The sequence below is a fragment of the Malania oleifera genome, chromosome 8 (assembly GCF_029873635.1).
Source record: "Malania oleifera isolate guangnan ecotype guangnan chromosome 8, ASM2987363v1, whole genome shotgun sequence".
Classification (NCBI taxonomy): Eukaryota; Viridiplantae; Streptophyta; class Magnoliopsida; order Santalales; family Ximeniaceae; genus Malania; species Malania oleifera.
In genome coordinates, this window is record NC_080424.1 from 45,103,425 (window position 1) to 45,129,612 (window position 26,188).

At 33.7% G+C, this 26,188-nt stretch overlaps 1 protein-coding gene across 2 annotated transcripts in view; it reads left to right on the forward strand.

The window, feature by feature from the left end:
* The window catches only part of LOC131162452 (lysine-specific demethylase JMJ21), a 59,384-nt gene extending 36,097 nt beyond the window's left edge, over window positions 1-23,287 (forward strand). For both annotated transcript variants that reach the window (XM_058118934.1, XM_058118935.1), the window contains 7 exons: window positions 7,761-7,841; window positions 7,938-8,266; window positions 8,349-8,600; window positions 10,337-10,421; window positions 10,569-10,794; window positions 15,194-15,362; window positions 22,803-23,287. In XM_058118934.1, the coding sequence (XP_057974917.1) occupies window positions 7,761-7,841; window positions 7,938-8,266; window positions 8,349-8,600; window positions 10,337-10,421; window positions 10,569-10,794; window positions 15,194-15,362; window positions 22,803-22,941 (1,281 nt within the window). In that variant the 3' untranslated portion in view covers window positions 22,942-23,287. The remainder of the gene's footprint in view (window positions 1-7,760; window positions 7,842-7,937; window positions 8,267-8,348; window positions 8,601-10,336; window positions 10,422-10,568; window positions 10,795-15,193; window positions 15,363-22,802) is intronic.
* Window positions 23,288-26,188: the final 2,901 nt, after the last annotated feature.

Below are 26,188 nucleotides of genomic sequence, written 5' to 3' on the forward strand. Positions count from 1 at the left end.
CTATCATCTAGTTATGTTTAGATCTAAGGATTGCTCTTATGTTCCAAACTTAGAAATATTATTTTCACACCATGTTTAGCTAGACATGGTTTCAGTTTGTTTTTTAGAAAAATAAATGTCTTTTCCATTCAAATAAAAATGTTCAATTAGGTTCTTGCATTTGATGGAATATTTCTTGAATTTAAATGGTTATATAAATTTATTTGAAAATGAGCATTAGACTGTAGAGACTTGGGGATGAGTGTGATCATACATATGCATGGCACCTTACATTATGTCGTATTCATGAAGATAGGACCAGCAAGTTGGCCAAAGATGGTGATTTGGGAAAGTCAATTGTAGACACTTAACCAACTTTCAATCATGTCTTAAAAAAGTCACATTTTATAGGACAAAGTGAAATTTGCAAACATTTAATAATTAATGCCCACTGATACGTGTGGACCATTGAAATGTCATGGGTATGGGTGATTCCTTTTCAATACCTTTACAGATGGTCATTCATGGGTAGGATTTGACCTTATGCAATACAAGTTTGGAGCCTTTGAAATATTAAAAAAAAAATCAGAAGTAGAGAAATAAACTGAGAAAAGTACTAAGGAAGTTCAATCAGATGGAAGAGAATACCTAAGGACTAAATTCCTGAATCTTCACGTCAATGATAACTGGATACTTTTCTACTGGTCACCTCCTGGGAAATTACAACTAAATGATGCGTCTGAATGGAGAGACCTATGTAGCACTGACATTTCCATATTTTATAAATATGCCCATAATTTTAAAATATAATTTTAATTTCCGACACTTTCATGACATTTCTCGCACACTCACGGGTGCTCTTTTAATATATATTTAAAAAAAAAATTTGTTTTACACATAAAAACACATTGTAATATGCTTTATGCATAACTTAATCAATGAAATGTCATAATTATAAGAGAACAGTTGCAATGTTTTTTAATGATGTCTCTTTGCATATTTGTTGTCTCCCTGTGCATGTTGTGTTGTATCTGTGTTCTATGTTTGTGCTAACGCTTCATAGAGAGAAACAGCACCTTGTTGGACTTGGTGTGTTCTATGATGAGCAAGTATGACTCACGTACTTTCTTTAAAAGTTACTAGCACTGGCTTGTGCTATGATTGAATAACAATATAAATAATATCACCTCTTTATGTATTATTATAATAAAGACAACATATTTGTGTCTAAAAATAAATATTGTCAAATTTAGAATGAAAACAAATAATTGGTGGAAATTTGTGGGGCTTATTTTTTTAAAAAAAAATTATAATAAATGCATGTTTATTCCTTGAAAGTCCTTACCAAATTGAAACAATAATGAATGATTGGTGGAAAGATGTGGACCCTTCAATTAAAAGAATGTGAAATAAATAAATAAATGATGTGTGATATTTGATTGATCAACATTGAGTTTTCTATTTTTTTTAATTCAAAATTGCTATAATTTAGGATTGGGGCATTGGAGGCAAAGAATGCATATAATTTTGCTTATATAAATATATACTAGTAAATATGCCACGTACGTTGCAAGTGATTGTATAATGGTGTAAATTCTTTTTATATTTTTTTAATAAATTTAGATATTTTGAAATAAACTAATAATACTTTGTTATAATTTAGCTCACAAATATTAAAGTGTGAATATTCAAAGTTATTTATAAAATTAATACTTTATTTAAAATTATAAAATTCAAATATCAACATGATGTTATTATGACATAGTTTACAAATATGGGGATATGAAAAATTTTGAAATATATAATTTATGGTATGACATGAAAATTTAAATTAAATTATAAAAAATATTGAATTTTAATACTCACGGAACATTTATAGATTAAAAAAATTAATAAGTAGATTTTGTATTATTTTTATTTTATAAAAATCCCATTATGTGACTTCTTCCCTTGAAAATATTGATAACTTTATTACAATTTCTAAATTATGAAAGCTACCTAAACTCTTAATTATTGTTATTTTTTGTTTTCTTAACAATCATTTAATGATTTTAAAAAAAAAAATTTAAATAAATTAAAATTTTATTATTAGGAGGGTACTTCTAGGTCTATATTTTCCTTTCTAAATTTTATTTTTTGAAATTATTTTATTATTTACCCAAATGATAATTTTAAAAGACATAAAAGAAACTTACCTATTTTATTTTGCAATGTACATCTTATTTAATATTTACAATACCATTGTATTTATTTTCTTTTTTGAATGAAAGGGTTTTTTTTTACCTATTTAAAATAAAAAAAAATTTAATTTTTTTTTTTAAATTTCGTCTTACTTCTAAAAAGATAATAATATTTTTTCTACAAAATTATATATTTGTACTTTTATATATGATATACATGTAGCTATTTTGTTAAATAAATATAGTTTCCTTTTTCAGATCAAATTTTAACATACTTGAAATAAATTTTATAAATGTAACTTGATCTAATTTTCTTTGAATTTATTTTCTTTTTGGATTTTTTCGTATTACTTTTAAAATATAGGGATATTTTTACCACAAAATATTTTACTTTATTTGTACTTTTATTAATTTATTATTATAGTATAGACATATATGATGTTAATTTAGCTTATTTTCAAATGAAATGAAAGTTGTTTCTTTAAGTTCAAATATTAACTTTTAAACATTCTAGATGTAATTTAATTTAATTTTTATTGAATTTATTTTTTATATATATATATATATATATATATATATATATACATATATATATACACACATTATAGAAATTTACTTCTTTTAAAAATATTTGGTCTTAATTTTTAAAAATAGGAATATTTTGTCAATAAGATTATTTACATTATCTATATATTTTTATAAATACTCTGACCGTTGAGTCAAGTAGGTCAAGGTTGCATAAAATTTTTTATAGAATTTTACTTTTAAATTGTCAACAAATTGATTAACAATTGTATCTTTTAGGGGCTTCAAGTATTTCTTTAAAAAGTTGACGATATTTTTGTCCACAACGTGATTTCCACTATTCATACTTTTATATATAGTATAGAAATTTATTTATTTTATTTTATTTAAAATAAAAAATTTTAAACGTAGGATTATCTAATGTTATTGAATTTATTATTATTTTTTAAAAAAATACTGACTTACTTCTAAAAAATAATTATATATATATATATTGCAATTTTTTTGGTTAAATAGAGATTCTTTTTTCATATCAAAATTTTAACATATCTAAAATAAATTTTATAAATGTAATTTAATCTAATTTTGGTTGAATTTATTTCCTTTTAGGATTTTTTTTGTATTGTTTTTAAAATATAGGGATATTTTTACCAAAAAATATTTTACTTTATTGGTACTTTTATTAATTATTGTTGTAGTATATATATATATATGACGTTAGTTTAGCTTATTTTTTAATGAAATGAAATTTTTTTTCTTTAAGTTCAAACATTAACTTTTAGACATTCTAAATGTTATTATAGGAATTTACTTCTTTTAAGAATATTTGGTTTTAATTTTTAAAAGTTGAGAATATTTTGTCAATGAGATGATTTACACTATCCATATACTTCTACATATAGCATAAAAAATTTATACTTTTTAGGAATGTTGGTTTTATAGAAGTTATTTTTAAAAATAAGGATACTTTTGTCAACAAATTAATTTACAATTATATCTTTTAGGAGCTCTTAGTCTTTCTTTAAAAATATTTTTTCACTATTCGTACTTTCATATATAATATTTTATATATATATATATATTTATTTATTAATGACCTAGAAAAACATACCATACATTTTGAATAGGATATCTTCCAAATTTGTCCCTCAAACTCCATTGAGATGTGGTATGGAAGAAACAATCTTAAACATGTTGAGATTTAGGGTTGTCTAGCTTATATTACAAAACTTGACGCCTTGGAAGAAAGTTCCAGTAAATGTAGATTCTTACTCCTTAGAGTATTCCAAAGAGTCAATAGGATTCTATTTCTTTCTGTTGAACAAGAGGCCTTTCTTAGTGTACAAATAATCTCTCTTGAAAAAAGAGTTTATTCAGGAAAGTGGTGAAGGAAAGAAAACTGAGCTTGAAGAAGCATCTAACGAGCCTCTAGTCATATAAGTTTAGAATCTCTGGAACCTTAAAAAAAAAAATGCAAAAGCAAGAGACAACCTCTTTACTAATGATATCTAGACCTCTAGGGAGAGATGAATTCCTCCATTTGGTGGAAGAATTGTTCCTCCTAGGTGATAATAATTATTAAAAGAAATTAATATTAAAGAACCATGCACTGTTCAAAAAGGCAATGCCAAACATCTATTTGAGTAATTAGAAGCAGCTGCGAAATTTGTTTTGTAAAGTTAAATACAGGGGGCAAGAAGAAGAGAAGAAAAGAAAAAAGAGCAGCAGTTTTGTGAAGCAGAAGATTTCTTGAGAGGGATGTGTAGAAACAGGAGGATCAACCCAAGAGTTTGGCTGGGGAGGGGGGGGGGGGAGACCATATATCATTGATGGACTCAGAATAGATTCATCAGAGGACCCAACACTAGACAAATAAGGCGTTCCTTTGAAAAAGGTGACATTGTCACTAACATCTTTCCTTCAACTGTTGGGATCATAACATCTATATCCTTTTTTTAAGTTCTTGAGTACCCAACAAAGATGAGGAGAGAACTTGTCCTTGCTGGAATGCGGAACACGAACAAAACATGCACCCAAAAGTACGATGCACAATGAAGAACATGGATTGTTTCGACCGATGATGGAGAAGGGAATCTGTGCCCCCTCCCCTCCCCTCCCCTCTCCTATAATACTAGAGACATCCTAAGTAAAAAACATGTTGTAAGAAGAGCATTAGTCCAAAAGTTTCTAGGAACATACATACAAAGGAGTAGAGACCATGCTTCCAATGAATGAGATGTTTGATAAATAATCCCTTTGGCCAAGCATAAATATTGTAACTTCTTTTGAACAAATACAAGTGCATTATTAGATCAAACAATTTGAATTTCAATGCAAAAATGAGTTTTTACTTGATGGTAGAATTGAGTAAATAAATTTAAAATTCAAACCTGTCTTTTAACAAATAGATCTAGGTCATATGCAAAAAATCTTCCACAAAAGTCATAAAATATTGATGACCTATGAAATTCTTGACACATGGACCCCAAATATCTAAATGAATAAGAGAAAACAATTATTTATTATGAGACTTGACTCTAGATGAAGCATGCCACTGTTCCAGAGAAACACCATGAGTAGAAATTGAGGAAGTTGTATGACATTGGATCCACCACAAACATCATTAAAATAGTATAGGCCATCCTTTTCAAGCCTTCCATTAATCCTCTTCTTTATATAGAGATCCTAAATAACATGGTGAGAAGGAAAGAATGTCATAGTATAGTTATGAGATTTAGTTAATTGACTAACAGATATCAAATCCAAGAGAAATTTAGCACATAACAGAGGAGAGGAATAGAAAGAATCGAAAGACTATTGCCACAATCATAGGCTGATGTAACTTAATCATCAGAGTAACCTTAGAGTGTAAAGTAGTGAGGTTCAAAGACCAAAACAAATTAGGAATACCCACTAAAACCAACAACCCAAGGTGAGAAGGAAGAGGCCAAAAGCCCAGTTTTACTTGAATGGGCCACAGTAGTAGTAGACGTACAATGATGAATTTGGAGTTGTTGAACCATGCAAGACAAGATTGTTATACTATTGGGATACAGTAGATGATGCACTCAAGTGCCCAGTAGAGTGGCTAGGTGCATTTGAATCATTCGAATCACTGGCAAGAGACTTACTGGGCCAAGTCAGTTTCCAAGGAGATCCCAACAGTGATCAATAATATGATTGTCCTTGCTACAATGTGTGCAACTGTAACAATTGCCATGATGAACTTCTCATCCTAATAAACTACCACTGCTACCACTGCAATCCAAACCCCACCTCGTTTTTCAAAACCTCCCCTGCCACTGTTAAAGGCAGTAACCATGGCTGCATTATCATGGAAGGAAGCCTGAGAAGAACTGAAGAAGTTAGGCAGCTCATAGTAGCTCAAAATAGCACTTTAGAACTTCAAAGATCTAGAACTTTAGAGGGAGCTACGACCACTTAACTGAGATTACTGTTATATTACGACTTTACCTAAAAGCTTAAACTGTTATGTTGTGGGTCAACAATGTATATCAAGTTTTAACAGTTAGAATACCCAAGGAGGAATTACATGACTATGAAGAATGGGGCGGGCTGCGACAAAGCGCTGCATGCAATTAATAAACGTCCTGGTAGCAACTACAGGCATTTTGGCTGGCAGCAACTGTGGGCATTATTGCTGGAAGCAGCTGGAAGTTAGTGTAGGCAAGAAGAGTTATCCAACACCAATCAAAGCTGACCATCAACTAATACAAGATTGTCAGCAATCAATCACGAACACACAGAGCATCAAAACGGATTCTTCAAGCTACAAAGGTCCAGCATACAGCAAAACAGCAGCAGTATACCACGAACACTCAGCATCCTACCAAGGATGCTACATAGTCTAACCAACCTGAAAAGTATCCCTAACTCTCAAACCAACCTAAAATTAGATTTGAGAACTCATTAGGGGAAATAAGAGGAAAAAACAAAAAACAAAAAAAAAAAAGTGTCTGAAAACAACTCAAATAAATCTCTCAAAGTAGATTAAAGCTCTGATGTGATGTTGTAAAGTTAGAGATGGGGGTGAGAAGAAGAGAAAAGAACAAAAAAATAAAGAGGTGGCAGTTTTCCTGGAGCATACCTACAGCTCCATGTCTGCCCTTTTATATATCAATAAAAAAATGCCAAATTACCCCAACTCACACAACCTGATTACTAAAATAACATATTCTCTTCTGCAATTTGAAATGGACATAATTTATTCCAATCAAATCTTGACTTTAGTGGATCCTCGTGAGGTTACAATACCTATTAGTTGGAAATGGGTCTTCAAGAGAAAGATGGGCTTGGATTTAAAGGTAGAGGCCCTATAAGGTTCAGCTGGGAGCTAGTTGTCATACTCAAGGACAAGGAATCAGCTATGAGAATATCTTTTCTCGAATATCCATGTTTAAGTTGATTAGGATTTTGCTTGCTATAGTTGCACACTATGCTGATCTAATGTTCCCAATGGTTTCAAAGACTGCTTTCCTGAGTATATTAAGGAAGATATTTATATCCAGTTTTGAAATTCACAAAGTGTGTGAGCTTAAAAGATCAATCTCCTGATTGTGCTTGTTTATCATTCTATGTGCGTTTGTTCATCAAAAATGAAATTACTTAATTCATAAAATAAAATATAAAAAAAAATGGGTCCATTGGAGCGACATTGGGGCTGGGCTACACAATGGGAGGTAACTTATCACCCAACCCATACCTTTTCCTACCCCTCTCAAGATTCAAACCTGAAACTTTTAACATGGAACTATATTACTTTTTCACAGTATTGTTCTTGCCAATACAAATATTGACATCATTTAATCAAAGTGGACTTGTTAATCTTTCTGTTTTCTCAAGGTTCAGACTTGTTTTGATATTTGTTATGAACGATGATTACAGGTGCTTGATATTCAAAATTCAACTCTAATCTCTTGGTTTTTGGGTCCAAGCCTTTCTACCGTGTTTCACATGATTTAGTAGAAGTAGAAGCTAGTGTTTCAAGTATTCATAGCTGGATGTATGAGGTTATATAGTTGGCTTATAGTGATTTGTCCTAATTTTTCTCTACAGGTTTTTCTCACAGCTGACCATGTAATTAAAATTTATGTTGAAGGAGGGTTGGAAGCTTCACTGTATGGTTTAGGAACTGAGGTATGATTGTATTTCCTTCCAAATATCGCCTCACTCAGCTGATAGAACTCTCCTTTTTTCTATATATACTTAAAGAGTTAAGTATTGCATTTACAGCTTGAGTTTTATAGCCTACTAAGCAAAGTCAACTCGCCCTTGAAAAATCACATTCCCAATATTTTGGCACATGGGTTTGTCTTTCTTGAAAATGGATCTTACAAGATTGTACCTTGGGAAGGCAAAGGAGTGCCTGATGTGATTGCTGAATGCAATTTTATTCTCGAGAAATGTAGAGAAGATGGTTTCCCTTTTGGTGTGTGGAGCAAGAAACAGTATGAATATAGAAGAGCTGTATCAATATGTGAATCTGAAAGTTCAGCCGGATGCAAAAGGATATGGCCGTATATTATAACAAAGCGATGCAATGGGAAGATATTTGCTCAGTTGTAAGTTGTCTTAGAATTATATTTTTCTATATTGCTAAGTTCTATAATGGACCTTGACTTATTTTTTTTGCCCCTCTTGTAGAAGGGATACAATTTCATGTGAAGATGTCCTATCTTTGGCTTCTTTTTTGGGAGAGCAGCTGCGGAACCTTCATCTCTTGCCATGTCCAACTTTGACTGATCTAATATCTTTTGATCAGAAATTGGATTTTCCATTTGCCAACAATTGTATGGAGGGTATTACTGATAAAGTTGGTATTCCAGCAGAGTGGAAAATTTTCATCAGAACTCTGAACAGAAAGAAGAAGTTTGTCACCAGCCGTCTGGCTAAATGGTATGTCCATGTCTATCAGAATAATTTTTTTGTAATCTTCCAACACTTACCTGCAGAGGTATGTTTGACAAAGAAGGATAAGTTTGGAATGCTTATGCCAATATGTATGTTGATGTGTTAGGCTTGTGGCACTGATGCTTAAACTATAGAAAAATGTTTGTGTTAAAATAAGGAAGTCTCAAGTTAATTTTAATTAACAGAATAATGAGTTCAACCCAAAATTTATAATATGATTGCCAATTTACCTTATACAAAAAACAGAAGGGCTGACATGCAAATAACAACTTGTACAGTTTGTTCCATTACTATCCAAGAAGAATTAGGAATTGACTTGTAATGGCCCCTGTTTAGTGAAAATGTTATAGTTATCTCAGTTTGATGTTTTAATCACTTATATGCATTCATTGAACAGTATGTCTTATCATATGGTTGCAGCTTTTAAGAATCTAATGAACAAAATAATGCTCAAGCTGGATGCTTATAACTTATAGTTTGAGCCATTATTGTAATATCTAAGGTAAGGATCAGGCCTGGATTGTTGTCTTTTGATGTGTTCGTTCGATGTCCATTGCGATTTGTTTCCCAAGTTTCAGGCGTTGGTGCATGTCCAAGTTCTGTACTCCTTTCTTTCTTTCTTTTTTTTGAATTATTTTCATTATTTTAAAGTGTCCAGATGGAGTTCCCATGTCCATATCCTAGTGTCAAACATGGATACTTCATCGTGAATCCAAAATCTGTGTATCAAAGGTGTATCTAGGTTTGATCAGCAGAACTATAATTGTGACTGGTGGTGAGATAAGTGAACTATACTTCTAAATGATTAATGTGTGATTACCATATTTATATGGTCTTCAGGTCTTCCACAAGGTCCGACTGACTCTTTTAAACGGCAGTGGAAAAGGTTTGCTGTTCAACCTTTTTAGACTGTAGGTTTGAGTTATTGTTTCTGGCATGAAAAGGGGTAGGGTTAAACAGCGGTGGAAAAGGTTTGCTGTTCAACCTTTTTAGACTATAGGTTTGAGTTAGTTATTGTTTCTGGCATGAAAAGGGGTAGGGTTAGGCCTAAAATAACTGGGAATGAGGCAGTGAGGAAGGATTTAATTGCCCTTGATCTAGTAGAGGAAAATACTCTTGGATGAATTGGAGGAAAAGAATTCACGAGACCCTACCTAGTGGGACTTAAGGCTCGTTGTTGTTGTTGTAGGGTTGCTATTGCTCTGAGATTCTTATGACAGTGGGTCCTAGCACTGTGCTTCTTACAGCATCCAAACAACTGGTCTTCACCATATTGAAGCTGCAAAGGATGAGATGAGAGAGTTTGACCGCTTGAAAGTGCCTATTTTGTGAGCGATTGTGTTGAAACTTTTTTTCTTTTTCTTTTCCTTTATTATCTTTTAAATTTGGTGAGAAAGCTGAGCATGAACATGGACCTTATTCTTCTCATGATGTAAATCAATCTTTTGAGCAGAGTTTTATGGCTTCCGGTGCAGCTAGATAAATCTCCAACAAAAACCTTTTTTGATCTTGTTTGTTGTGTTTGCATCCTATGCAATGGCATGCCTGTCATTGGTACTGTGCACAGATCTACTATTAGCATTTTCTTAAGTTTTGTGCCCACTGGTCTACGTTGTGGTTGTGTAAAGAGTCTGTTCTTTAGTCATTCATATCCTGTAGTAAAGCATGGAATCAATGAAATCAATATGACACCTCTGAAAGTCTTCATTTGCAATTTGTAGGGGAGATCCAATTCCAAGCACTCTGATAGAGAAGGTTCATGAATACCTTCCGGATGATTTTGTGAACTTGCTCAATATATCTGAGGTCTTTTCAGTAACCCTTTTTATTTTTCACATTAGTTTTTTTTTCCCCACTTCGTGTAAAGGTCACATTTTTCCATATTCACATTTTTAGTTCTAAGTATATGTGCTCATCCATAATTTGTGAAATCTGACTTTTGTATAATTGAAGGATGGAAATGGCCTACATGAAGTAACCAGACCTTGTTCCTGGATACACTCAGATATTATGGATGACAATATTAACTTGGAGCCATGTTGGCTAAGTCCTGGCTCAATTGGGACTGCCCCAGAAGCTGAACCGATGAACAGTGGTTTTTTCAATGGCCACAGCAGCAGAAAAGAGGGAAATACATGGCGTCCTAGCCACATTCTTGATTTCAGTGATATGTCCATAGGTGAATGTTTTTCATGGATTCTATCTTTCATGGTATAGTCATGCACTGCTTTAAGATGGGAATTGGCCTCTTTATCCAATTATGTCCATTCATAAGAACCTTCCAAATGCATCCCCCTATTATAACTCTGCATGTATGGTTCAAATGGGGCGCCCGGGGGGGGGGGAGTGAGCATATGTTGCATCTTAGGAGTGTATTTTGCATGTATGGTTCCATTGAAGAGAGAGAGAAATAGAGAGATATGTGTAGGAGTGCTTTTGTGATTACCATTTTTTTTTTTGGCTTGGTTCTATACCCTGCCTAGAGAGAGAGATAGAGAATGAGGGATAGAGAATGTGTTGCATGTCGGTTACCCTTTTTCTTTTTTCCTTTTTTTAAGGTTTGGTTCTATTTCCTGCTCAGTGTTTTGACTTCGATTTAACTGCAATTATTTACTCATATGATCTTGCAGAGAGGCTGTACATTCTTTTTTCATGATCTTTATTTTTTTATCTAATGCTGTTTCTGACTTTAAACTTATCTGTACTTAAATGATTTTGCGCTCTAAAACAACAATTTGAATCCATAGACTCCATTAAGTAGGCAAATTTGCTAATAGTAGGGACAGATGTATTAGAAAACATTTTTCAAATTTCTAGTGAGAAGGAGATTACTTCTGCCTGAATCAGCTTTTGTTCTGTTAGATTTCTCTCCACAATAACCTAGTTTTTCTTCCTGACAGAACTTTACAAGCCCTTCTAAGGTGTCTTGGTTACTTTATATCTATCTTACCATCAATTTCTACAGAAAGTGACCTGTTGACTGTTAAATATTAGCACCCTAGTTATATATTTTGATCATTATTTCAAGGTGTTTTGGGGGACACGAGCCTGTAAAAATCCATGCTTAATGTACGTACTGCTTTTTCAGCACATTTGCTGTTGAAATATAATAATAATGGGGTTCTTCTGTTTGCAGACATGAAAATCATTTATCCAATCAGAACTGTGTCCTGGAGAGCAATTTGAGGAGGGGGTGGGGTCAGTGGTGAATTGGGTTGATACACAAATTTCAGGTTACAATATAAAATACTTAAACAATTTCAATAAACCAAATATAAAGCAAATTAAAGATAAATATTAAGGGAGAAAGGGAAAAATGCTTTTATAGTGGTATGTCCATTCCCCAATGGTTTTCCTATAGCCAAGGTCTTAAATTTCGATTTCAACTCAAATTTCGAAGCTCCAAAAGTACAGAAATTTCGATTTCCATGTCAATTTCGATTTCGATTTGAAAAAATAACAAAAAATCAGTAGTAAAGCATGGAATTTTTAGTATGTGTATCAAACATAATTGTAAGATAATGTACATTAAACATATTTAGCTAATACAAATTAAATTCATAAATTCATTTAAATATTATTTATTATACAAATAATGATAATTTAGACATGAATGGTTAAATAAAATGTTGTTGTAAGTTATTTTTTAATTATAATATCAAAAGCACTTGTAATAATCTTTTGTTTCGATGAAAATAAATAAAATAAATCAAGAGAGAAATTTCAATTTACTCTGTCTCTCATTTGAATTCCAAGGAAATTTCATTGTATAGTTAAAATTTCAACAAGTTTTGCTAAAATTTTGAGATTCTGATAAATTTCGAATGATTCATTGAAATTTCAACAAAAATTATGCAAGATGGAAATTGACTGCCATTTCGATTTCAAGGGTGAGGGAAATTAGAAATTTCGACAATTTTATGGAAATTGAGGACCATGCCTATACCAATCCTCTTCACAACAAAGATTAAGCCAATTCAACAGCTTGGTTCTAGGTGAACCACCAAGGTATCAACCTCACACAAGATTCCTCACCTTGCTTAATGCAAGGACTATTCCACCTCACACATTCTCACTTGAGAACAAACTCACTTGTCCAAAAGTATTTTCAAATACAATACAAACACAAGGATTCATAGTCCAATACAATAGAAAGATCTCTAGAGTCTAGAATGTAGACTTGAACAGGGAGGAGAATGGGCAAAGCTCATTTCTACTTCAATAGCTTGGGGTGTCTCACGGCTACCCCTTGGGTCTCCTTTTATAAAGCTTCTCTTTGTCTGATCATTAAGAGAGAGCAATAAATTCCCAAGGGCTTCTTTTTCTTTGTCTAAGTTGATCTCCTAATAATATGGTTTCTTGCAATATTAGCAAATCTTTAGTTAAGTAAACAAGTTAAGTATGATATTTCATTTATAAGCATAATCAAGACGCGATCTTGTCTTTTAGAAAATATCTCAATTAATTTGAATTTTCTAGAGATCACAATTTTAATTAATTTGAATTTACAAGAAATCATTTTTAACATAATCTTCAATTGTTTAAAAAATCTTGTGTACAATCAAAATTTTCTTCAAATACTCATGCTGGTAGAAGCACACAATTTTGAATCTTCATAATTGTTAACCAATGAAATCAAAGTGACATTGGAAGAGTTAAAAGAGGTCAAAGATTTGATTTATAATTCTACAATCTGGAAAGGGGCAATCTTGACGCCCAATAATCATATATATGTGTAAACAGGAATTTCAAGTCTTGAAATGAAGATCAATAGGCTGATAAATAATTCTATATATGTAGTAACAAGAAGTAATGAATGCCCATGCAATTCAATTTTCCAAGACTACCAATTTTGTCGGCACGTGAGACTTAGCCATGTATTAAACAAAAGCATAGTGTTACAATTATTTGACCTTAACAGAATGGTTGCTATGGTCTAGAGTCAGCCATATAACTGACTAAGCCAAAATGGCATCAATACATAATTTTGTCACTGATAATAAGTGTTTAAACTGTTGAGAATTTCACTTGTGAGTTTGTCCCACATTGGAAAATTTGAGTGGATGATGGATATTTATATACATGGTTGGACCTAAGGCCTAATAGGCTTAAGCTTTTGGGTCAAGTTGGTGTTCACTCATGTGTATCAAGCCCACCCATGGACTCCTTCGGTTCTAACAAGTGGTATCAGAGCTGACGGTTCGTAACTTTGGGTGAGTGACATCGTAAAAAGTCGAGACGTGAGGTTAATTCTTCTAACGTGCTAACAATTAGAGGACCAAGTATGTGACCGAGACCAATAAGGATCATCTAGGCCTGGGATGGATCCGAATAGGGTCAAAACATGGGAGGTAAGATTGGTTCGGAGGCACGTGGAATGCAATCAGAGGTATGTAAAGTATCAGTGGTAAGGCCCACTTGAGCAACTGTTGGGGAATTGGGCTTACTCCCATGAGGGAGACGGTTTCCTTTCAAGGGGGAGCAGTTGGAACTCACAAGTGAGGGGGAGATCGTTTAGAATTCCACTTGTGAGTTTGCCCCACATTGGAAAATTTGAATGGATAATGGGTACTTATATACATGGTTGGGCCCAAGACCCAATAGGCTTAAGCTTTTGGGTCAAGTTGGTGTTCACCCGTGTGTATCAAGCCCACCCATGGGCTCCTCCGGTCCTAACATAAACGTAGCACAACAGTTAAGTAAATCTATAATAATTAAGGGAATATATGGATTATGAATATTAGGTTCAGCAAGAACCTAACTCTGCTGGCTCTGTTTTTGGTTTCCCAAGTAGCGCATATTTTATCCCAGAATGTTTTTTATCCAAGATGCTGCAGAGTTCTTGGTTTACCAAGTAGCAGCCAGTTTATTCCCAGATTTTTTTTTTTTTGGCTAGATGCTGCAGCAGTATCGTACATATTATAACCGTATGAAATTCTGGTTCAATAATCCACTGCATTCAGGTAGATACAATTAATATGATTAATTAATGATCATGCTGATTGACTTATATAGAAGAATGCTCTTGTTAAATTAGATGCTGATGGCATACACTTGCATGTTTAGGGCCACTTCTGTACTCTTCTAGCCAACATGCAATCATATGATTATACGAATGAATTTTAAGGTCATGCTATTATGCAGAAGAGATTCATATTGTATGCTTATGACATGGCCAAGGTACAAATTTTTACATTGTGTTGACTTCTGGCATTATTTATATGCTGGGTTATATATTTGCACTGTAACCTAGAATATGTTTTACAGTCCATGTCTCTAAAACCATCACATATTTTTCATCTCTCTGCTTTGGAGAATGCCTTGTGCCAATATTCTAATTGAGGAAACTGGTTGATTCGTCTCAATTTTCAGAAGAACAATATAATTAGTCTGTTTGAGAAGTCTTTTTAAAGTTACTTGTTTTTTAAGGGCAAATTTTATCCACTGTGGATCCAGCCAGGACTTGATGTAATTCAATTGAAGAATGATGAAAGGAAAAGAAAAGAAATGCAGACATAGTGCACAAACATAAGTCATATAAGTGACTCTGGTACTGAATTTGACTGTTATTTCTGCAGGGGACCCTCTCTTTGACTTGATTCCAATACATCTAGATGTCTTTAGAGGAGATATCCATCTCCTTAGGCAGCTTCTAGAAAGTTATAAACTTCCTCTTGTGAGAACAATATCACAGCATACATCCATGGAGGGTGACAATAAGTCTGGGCGACTCTCATATCATGCAATGTAAGTTGATGAATATTTGGTCTTGACTTAGGCTTATACCTGTCTGTTCATGCACAACATTGTTATAAAGAATTTCTCATTTTAGATTATTGAAATATCATGTTATTTCTATTTTACAAATCTTCTGTAGTTTATAATGTTTCCTTTTTTTCTCATGGACAATCAACAGCGCCAAACATTTTATGGTTTTGCTTTGATATCTTGGGGAAGAAACTAGAATGATTTTCAATTTCTTCAGAAAGTTCTCATTTATTATTTTTCAAATAAGATTTTGAAGATCATCTGGATTTCAGATGGACACACCAAACTATTAAGACTTCATATCATGGTTTTAAATCGCGGTAGCGGGTAGCATAACGTAACGGTAACAGGTGTAACGGGAAGCGGGTGTAACGGCCGTGAATTTTTTTGAAGCACACACAACCTTGTGCATATTAGCGTACTTGCATGTTTTAAGCTTTTGGCCATTCTTAGAAAGGGTTTTAGTGTATTTTGGACCCTTTAGTTTGAGTAACTAAGTTATTTGGTAAGGGCAACAAGTTTACATTTGTTTTAAACCATCATTGATAGAAAATTACGTGTGTGTGCGTATTTATACTTCTCATTGTTCTTATCTATGATAAATTCTTATGTGTGCTAAATGAATTAATAAAATAAAATACATTATACACTCCATTAGTCTATTAGACACATAAGACATACGAATAATATAAATATAAAATAGCTAGAAAAGAAAGAAGGTTGAAGTTGAAAAATAAAGAACATGAATATCACATTACTAATATTATTAAAAAAAAATTCCTAACAAGTTAGTATTTTGAAATTGTTAATTAATGCATCTATTGTGAGTATTTAAAGAAAAAGTAAATTTTGTATCATTGTCATCCTCATTATAATCTTTTCCCCCTCTTGCCACTTGGTATATTGAGAATGATATATGAAAGAGAGAAAAAGTAAAAAATAAAATATTTTTTTGGTGTAACAGTCCTGTAGCGGTTATGTAACGGCCGTAGCGGCCTTTACGTAACGGTCGCGGTTCGTAACGGCCGCTACGGCCGTGATTTTTCTTCCCACCGATTTCGCGGTGTGTAACGGTATTGGTAACCCAAAAAACCTTTACGTAATGGCGTTACGTAATGGTTGCGGCCTTTATTTAAAACCATGCTTCATATACATTGTTGGCCCCACAACCAAATAGTTTAAACTTTTTGGTAAAGTGGTATTCTAACATGGTATTAGAGCCAGGTTGCCAGGAGGTCCTAAATTATAGTCTTATTACCCATGTTTATTATTTGTTTGTTAAGAATTATCTTATTCCCTATAACAGGTGTTGTTTATCGTTTGTTTATCTTTCCACTTGTACATGCAGGGGACATTTAAGGTTTGATATAAATTGTTGGCCCACAACCTGATAGCTTAAGCTTTTAGATAAAGTGGTATTCTAACAATAACATATTAATATGGAATACGCATATGTCTCGAGTACATTACTCTTGAATTGGGTTTGTTGAGACTGCACTACCACCAATTTCAACTTGAGAAATGTAATAATGGCCTGTATGTGTTTGCTTAACTAAAAAGCTATTAAGCTCTTCAGTTCGAGTATGCATGTATGCTATGCATGTCGTTGCCAATCTGAGTTGTATTTTGAAGTGAGTAACTACAATGCTTAATTTGATGGGTTAAAAATCGAATAGAGGTTCAATCCTTGACATGAATCACAATTGCTACTTGAGTTAGACAATAAATTAACAGATTTTGCTAACCTAAAGAAATAGGTCAAGTTTGGCTTAGGGTCTTAAAGTTATTCGATCCAATATAAATTGATTGAATATACATGTTTACCCATGTCATCCTTTTGTTTCGGTCACTGTTTATGGTCTACTTTGGTCTCTAATTAGATAGGTTTATTTGTTCATCATGGTTATGATATTCGGACCGGCTGGTTCGACTTGGTTCAACTGGAACTAGTCACCAAGCCGATCCAGTCAACAACTCAAAACTGGAAATGGAGTGAACTGGTATTGAACCAACCAACCTGGTTTGAACCGGCATGACCAATCCGAACCGGGGTCAAAGGAAGGTCAACCCAGCTCTTTACTTAAAAGCCAAAAAAAAAAATACACATAAGGGAAGAGGGATTGCTGGCTTGAACCTAAGACTTCCACCCAATGCTGGCAACCATGCCACCATGCTGGCTGGAGCTTATTGTCTTGTAATGGATTAAATAACCTAACTAGGTAATCAGACATACATATAAATAATAAATACATTATATTAATAGATCATATTTAATTATATTAATATAAAAATAAGTTTTAATATTATATTTAAAAAAGAAAAGAAAAGAAAAGCTAGACAAATTTTATTTAAATAGCTTTTACAAATTATTTTGATTTAATTAGCGAAAAGGTGACTATAATTAATTATATATATTATATGGGATTGATATGATATTATTTTCTATTATAGATCTATAAATACATATAAATAAATAAAATATATTATAATGCCATGCTGAAGTCGATTTGACCCACCTATCCGATCGGTCTAACCGACCTGGTGACTTCATCGGGTTGGTCACATATCCGGTTTTTAAAACCATGGTAATGAATTTGTTTTAATCAGAAACAAAAGATAAAAGGGTACATTGCATGGTTTTGAATTGTGATCCCAAGTAACATCACGTAACAATCATGGATGTTGCAGACATGGGAGAAGCAGACATACATAGTCGGAAGTGGTCACTGTGATTTTTTTTCACCCATGACAACCATGCCCAAATTTGAGAATTGAGCGTGGAATCTTCTACTACTTGATTTAATGAATTTTGGATGCTTTTATTCAACCTACAAACACTATTTAATAGGAAACATGATTTTTTTGTTAATTTTAGTGCATTTTTTATAGAAAAGCTCATTTTTTAAAAAATATTTTCAGCACTTTAATGAATAGAAAATTTAGAAATTTAATTGAAATTGACAACCAATTGATTAAGGACAAAAAAAATGAGTCAATATTCGTTTACATGAAATTCCTTCCAATATTACAATGCAAGTCACCACCTTATAGAATGATGTGGAGCCTCTTCATAGTCCCTATCTCTAGTGTCACCTTCAATTTGAGACTGAGAATATGTCCCTCCCCTCATGTAAATGGATAACTAAATAAACTCATGTTCACATCGTTTCTCCATTGCTCGTGAAATTCCATCAATGGATAAAGGAGCTGCATAATCTCCTCATTGACTTGGTGTTAAGTTATGGCTTATATTCAGAACGGTTTATCTAGTTGGAGCATGTAACTCGTGGTATAGTACCATATTTTTTAGCCAAGGTATAGTGTCATTATATTTTTATTTGAGGGAATTTTGGGGTTTTCACTTGGGGGCTATATATACATGCTTTTAGCCTAGTGTTGAAACCCTAAGATAGTTTACATTGATGTGATAGTAGAAATTGTACTTAGCCTTCGTTTATGTAGGTATACTGTTGAACCACGTAAGTCGTCGTGTTCTTGTTTTCTTTTGTTTCTATTTTGATTTATTGTGTGTGGATATATCTAGGGCATGTTTTCCCAACGCTAGGATCATATCCATACCCATAGGTTAGGGTTGGGGTTAGCTCAGTTCGATTAAGCTTTTCAATATAGTTGGTTCGGAATGTAATTTAGTTTTTCGAGTATAACTCAAGTGGGTATATGGTTAATTGGATTAACTAAACTATATATATAATAGTATTTTCGAGGTCTGTGTGTGTGTGTGTGTTTGTGTGTGTAATATGAGTGTTTTCTATGTTAGTGAGAACTTGATGACGAAAACCACTTGGCTCTAGGTATTGAGTTATAGAATATTGTAACATAAGTTTTGGTAGTGATTTATTTCAGTTAACCAATTTAAACAAATTAAAATTCGGCCGTTAATTAGTTGATTGAAAATTCAATCGGTTAATTAAACCATATTAACCAAAGTTCCATTTAGTATACCATTTCCATTAACTGAATTTTTTCAATTAATTCAGCTAATTAACTGAATCAACTGTACTAATCGAATGCTAAGTCCTACTTAGAAAACTCACCAGAGTCTAGATCCACTAGGATAAAGTCCATGAGGATATGCATTATGTGGATCTTGATACTTGTTATGTGTTGGAGGTGGATATCCATATAACTATGATGAATCATGTAAATCCGAAGTCTCCCAAACTATGAACCACACTATTTGAATTGAGTCATAATCTCTGTGGCTAGTGACTTTTTGTAAGTTGTGCTCCATGACTTCCAAGGCCGCCAATAGTGGCACTCCTCTTGGGTTGTGAAGATGGGTACTTTGGAGGAATACCCAAATCATACTTTTCAAGCACATCTTATAATCCATAATGGCCAATGTTATTCATGTTGCCTACAAATTATGTCCCTATGTCATTCCCATAGCGTCTGGTATGCCCTTGCCTGTAATCATACATTGCACCTTCACCCCCATCACTGCCATCAACCCTAGCACTATTACCACCACCATGAGCATCATCCTTATCACTCTATGCTCTCAAATCTTGATTATCATCACGATGTGTATGTTCTAGACTTGAATCTTGCTCATTTATTGGTGGTTGGTCACGCTTATGTAGTACCCTCGACTTCATCTAATCAATTTGAATTGTCTTGACTGTTGAGTAATAGTGTTTTCTCTCTCCTTCAATGATGAACTCAGAGGATCATCTTCTTCAAAGAAGGGGTCAAAGTTGATGGGGTTAAAACTATCTTCTATATCTTGGCTTTTCCTCATTGTTTGTGTGTATAACAAGTGGTCTTTTTTTTTGGATAACTATGTCCTCTAGCTTAAGGTTTTAATTTTTTTATGGCGGTGACGCCGTTCACTTGGAGCCTTATGTTATAATGCTTGAAAGCAAGTTTTTGTAACCTTACCTACTTCAGTCTATTCCTTGTTTTCATGTGGATGAGGCTAAATATGCTCCAATTACATTCACAGTTCGATGTGATTGGGCATAGCATGGATTATGGAAGGAATTGAACCATAACAAACAAGGTTGGGGAAGAACCAAGACCCAATGAAGCCTCATGCGCCGGCACATGGGGTTGTTGCTGCTCATCTGTGACCGGTGTGTGAGGATGCAAAGCAGTTGCTAGAGATGACCTTTCAGGAGTGGGCAAATCAGTGACATCTAAGAGTGAGAGTGGTGTCGGTTTTTCAATTTGTGTACTTATTTATGTGTGTGTGTGTGTGATCTAAGTATAATATATATGTGTGTGTATATGGATATATGTATGTGTGGTATATTTAGTCTTCGAAAGAAAAGTAAAGAAAAGAAAGAAAGGATTTTGTCAAAACCAAACTGAAAATGAGGCCAGGAGGTTTTCCACCGAGGCTGTCAATGTTTCCCACAAGCCCAAGTATTAACAGCGCTCCTACGGTGATGTTGATGCATAGGGCTAAGAATTTGGCTTGGCAGTAGCCACAGCTCTATAGGTTTTAGTTCTCGGGTCTTTGCTTTGGTACCTTGTTGGAAAATTTCTAGTTAATAATTGGATAGTTAGATCTCATTCTATTTATAACATCTCATGTGCATCAAAGGGCAATAATGCCATTAACAGCCGTGGAGCATCTGAGCTGCCAGGGATGGTCATTCAATGATGATCGTCTAACTGAAGGTAGATCAGGGGACAGCAAGGCTGCTGGTAGGGACGTTGTGTCAAGAAAACACTGGAAAATGGTGAATTCTAAATGGAGGCCAGGAATTCTTTGGCTGTCACGTGGGCAACATGCATGGTCGTATGGTGATGAAAACTTATAGATATTCTATTTTTAATGGTAGTGGAATATTGCAAAAATATTTCGGCAATGTGATGCTTGAAAAGGAAGGTAGTGACTAATTACTGGCAACTTGCAGGTGATCTGCATTAATCTGGTTTTATGATTCTCCATGAATGCTTTGTATAAGTTGTAGGACTTCTCTAGTTTGAAACAATGTTGGCAGCAATGGAAGTGAATATTAGTTGCTCATGCCAAACTGCTGCTGGGTACCAGGGAATTGATGGGTAACAGATGGAAATTTATGCCTAAAATACATAAGCCGAATAGGTGGCTTAAATGATGATAGTGGTCCTCCATCACTATGTAAGAGGGACAATGACATGTTTGTTATTGAACCACCTGTAAAAGATGTTTGGTACAGGAACTCTTGTACTATGATGATCAACCATGGAAAAATGTCAATTGCTACATAGCTTTGACGTCATTTTTCTCTTTGTCACGATCTTAAGAGTCTTGTGACCATGGCACATGGTTTTGGTGCATTACTCAGACTTGGAGAACTTTGGTTAATGTGGATTTGACTATGGAGATGTCATGGGGATGGTTTCAATATGTCACTATGATGTTGTGATGGATCTAGATAATACTTATGGTAGTGTTCTCGAGCTTAAGATGTATGATCATTAGATCCGTAGTGGTTACTCGTATGTGAAAGAGAATTCTTTGAAGACATTACTTTTTTGGGAGCACCAAGTGAGACCTACCCCCAATATCTTATTGGGTACTAAGTGAGCACTATGAAGAGTGCTCTAGGGCAGGCTCTTGACATCCTTGAGGACTGTCTTGGGCTACCGTGTGGAATTCGGAGCCCCATGGATGATCCATTTGAGAACGAGGTCACATGGTACTCTTGTCCTGGAGGTTGCAATGTTCGCTTTTCTTGGCCATCAGCTTTATGGTTGGACAGTGTCATCTAAGATCTCGGTTGGATTATCGAGGGGTTTAAATCCTTTGTCTTGCTCGAGTTGTGTATGGTATCACTTTCCTTAGCCCCGGCTAATGGGTGGCAAGTAATAGATATGCTAATGCGAGGATTGTATTATGGATATTGAGAGTTATCCTCAATGTTGGTAGAGTGTGAGTTAAACTCCCTTAAGTTTGAGTCTTAGTTACCCAGTGACAACCTTAGCTGGGCCAAGGTTTTTTGAGCCTCGGACTTGACCATTGTGTTGAGTGTTTCTATGCATGAGAATGAGTGCGACTGGGCAGGGCTTGGTGTAGTCTTGTGATCTCACCAGTATTATTCCTTGGCACTTCAGACAGATCTAGGTAAGGGTGGTTACTTTTGGCCTTATAAATTTGCATGTCTGTGACACTCTCCTTTACAACTTAAAACCCCTTTTTTCTACCAAAAATATAGGAGCATCCTCATTAGAATAGTATGAATTTCCTAGAGAAATAGCCCTTCACAAAATACATCATCTTCTTAATGGTTTCAGTCCCAAATCTCATTGTAATGAAAGTCCACATGAACAAATATTTTTTACACTATTGTTACCATCATGGTTATCAAATTACTGTTTCTTGTTTCCATTTCCCAATTCAATGTGATCATTGTTGTACTTAATACGCTGCTGATGTTTATTTTGATATTGTTTTGTATTTTGTAGGTGCTACTGTATCATTCATGAAGAAAATATTCTGGGGGCAATTTTTAGTCTGTGGAAAGAATTGAGGATGGCAGAATCATGGGAACAAGTAGAGGAAACAGTGTGGGGAGAGTTGAATAATTACAGTGGCTATTGTTGATCTGCCCTTGCGCACTCTTTTATTTAGAACCTCATACTGCGCAATTACCCAAAAGCCGGTTGCGTTGCATGGATCACGTCTTATATACCCTTACCAAAATCACAGTATCATTCTTTGGGACAAATTAAAGTTGCAAATCTTAAATATGGTGTTAGTTCTATTTATCTCCTGCAAAATTGTCCAACTATTGTTATTATTATCATTATGCTATATTAACGGATGGCGAAATTAGGGTGGCGGTGTTGGGGACAGCATTCAGATGCCATTGCACATTTGTACGTCTCTTTATGTTTGTATAAATATATTGATATTTTTTTTTTATAATAGAGCACCATTATTGATGTAAGGGGGAGGCGTCCGCAGCAAGGTGATTTTGTTGACAAGATTATTTAGTTTTGTACGTTTTTACTCTCACAGACAAATTGCTAAATAAGATTGCCTTCGCTAACACGGTGCTTTGCTTCATAGCTCGTTGAAAACTGAAAAGCAAGCTCTAGCTTTGGGTGAACTCAACTTATTCTCTGGATTTTGGATTTCGGGAAGAATGGAAACACAGCCCCCTAACATTTTGTTTTTCTGCGTATGTTTTAGCTGGCTAGACTTTATTTCCTAATGGGCACTACGACCACTCTTAGAGCTTATTTATTTGCATCTTCCCAGTGGGTGGCATTAGCTTGTCATCTTAAAGAGTAGCATGCCAGTTTTTACCCTTTTCGGTAAAATTCAAAATATTTGTATCTGTTACATTAATCTTATTTTTCTCTATTAGATCTTCACTACCTTATTTTTGTTATGAAAAATGTACGTCACCTTATTTTTCACCACTCCATCTTCCCCCACTTCAATTGCACCTTCCCCTTCTCATTTGTGACACACTTGATGCTTCCATGAAAGTAGATATATAGTGAGGATAAGAGAAGAAGAGAGATATTTCGTACAATTGTACAAGGGATAAAGAGAGAAGTGATATTTTATACAAGTTCGATTCCAAATCATCTTGTACTTTTGCCCGAGATAGTTAAGTTTTTTTATCACATACTCCTGTGGAGTAGGTATATTCGAATCACGTAAAATTTCTATCTCGGGTTTATTTATTTTTCTATTTAGTTTTTTGCATATTTATATCAAGTTATCAATACGAGACTCTAACCAACTTAGATATTTTTTTAAAATCATATTTAATTTATTTATTTTTGATAAATTTTACTCCACAAGAATATAATAGTTTAAAGAGTCAATCTCCTGAAGTGATAGTCCTCATGAAGAGACAATATATTTAAATCTCTCATCTACATATTTAAGCTCGTGAAAAGATAGATCTCTTAAAGAGGTTATATATATAATCTTCGAATAGATGGTAAATATTTACCTCTTGAAGAGGGTGTATTTTTTACCTCTTAAAGAGATGTTCAAATCGACCTTTTGAAGAGGTGAAACGCTTATCCTCCATATGAGGTAGTATGTTTAACCTTCGGAAAATGTGGTAAATTATTACCCAATTTAATATTGTAAATAGGAATCATACTCCTGAAGAGTACAAATTGAGAAAAATAAAATAATGTTTCCGAAGGAGCATATTTAAGTACTTCAGAAGGACGGAAATAATATTATATTATCATCTTAGTTTTTACATTTTGTTTTCTAAATTGCTTTTTTATTGTTAATTTATTCAAATGTCGAACTTAAGCAAAATTAAATTTGTTTCCCTTAACATCGAAGGTAACAATTATTTATCATGGATTCTTGATATTGAAATACATCTAAATGTAATGAACTTGAAAAATAGTATTTTAGATAGAAATATCACATCCCTGTAGGATCACGCAAAAGTCATGATCTTCCTCCGTCACCATTTAGAGGACGAATTAAAATTGAATATCTCACTGTTAAAGACTCACTTATCATATAAAAAAATTTTAAAGGATAGATTTGACTATCGATCAAAAGACTGTGATTTTACCAAAAGTTCAATATGAATGGTTGCACCCGAGATTGCAAGATCTTAAAACAATCAGTAAATATAACTCAACTTTACATCAGATTTGCTCGAAGTTAAAATTATGTGATGAAAATATTAGTGATGAAGACATGCTAGAAAAACTTTTACTACTTTCCATCCCACTAAAGTACTCCTACAACAGCAATATAGAGAGAGGAAATTTACTAAATTTTCAGAACTCAAATCATGTCTTCTTGTCGTTGAACAAAAAAACAAGTTTTTGATGAAAAAACACCAAACTCGTCCAACTAGTTCAATCTCATTCCCTAAAGTGAATAAGAATACATCCTGTGGTCGAGGACGAGACCGTAGGCATGGTTGTGGGCATGATCGTGGCCGAAATAATCATTGTAGAAACTCGAGAAAATAAAATAATAAAAGAAATTGAGAAAAGAAGGTTTTTGGCTGGAAAAGGAGAAAACCGGCGATGGTTTTCTAAGGGTCAAAGAAAATCGGCGATAGTTTTCTCTACAATAGGCGTATTAAGGAGATCCCGCGAGGCATTTTCTAAAAATCAAAACAAAAACTTTCTTTTCCTCTCATGCAAACCCACAAACCCCTCTCCTTCCCTTCTTGATTCCGACTTCATTTTAGGTTGGATTGACGATCAGGAACCATCTCGGGGTTCCTGCGAAGATTCTCTGCAACCTACGCGGAGCAGATTTTCAATTTGGGGTTTTGAGGTCCTATCCCAAAATCAAGGTAAATTGTGTATTTTAGAGTTTTTAAGTTAATTTTGAGTATACGAAACTTAGAAAATGTTAAATGGAAATTATTCTAAGAGTTGTGTTGAATAATTTGGGGTAAATGTGAATTTCAGGTTTTTGGGCAGCGAATGTCGAGGGGAGTAAAAATTGAGTGTTTTAGTGAAATCTCAGTAAGCCAAGTAAGGGAAATAAATTATTACAGTCAATTTGAGAAATACTAATTAAGTTATTATGTGAAAATGGTATTATGATATTTTACCTAAAATTTATTATGATATAAATATCAAATGAAATTTGTGTGACATGTAATTTATATTGAGATATGTTTAAAACTGGGTTAAACGATTTACCCTGAGAATTATGAGATTATGAAATGCGTATTGAAATACGGCGTTGAAATGTGGAAAATGATGAAAGTAATTTGTACTGAAAATATATCTTTTGAGAAATGATGAAATGTGGAATATGGAAATGTGTTTCTAAGAAATATTGAATAATGTGAAATGAGATATGTATATGGTAATATGAGATGAAATGAGTT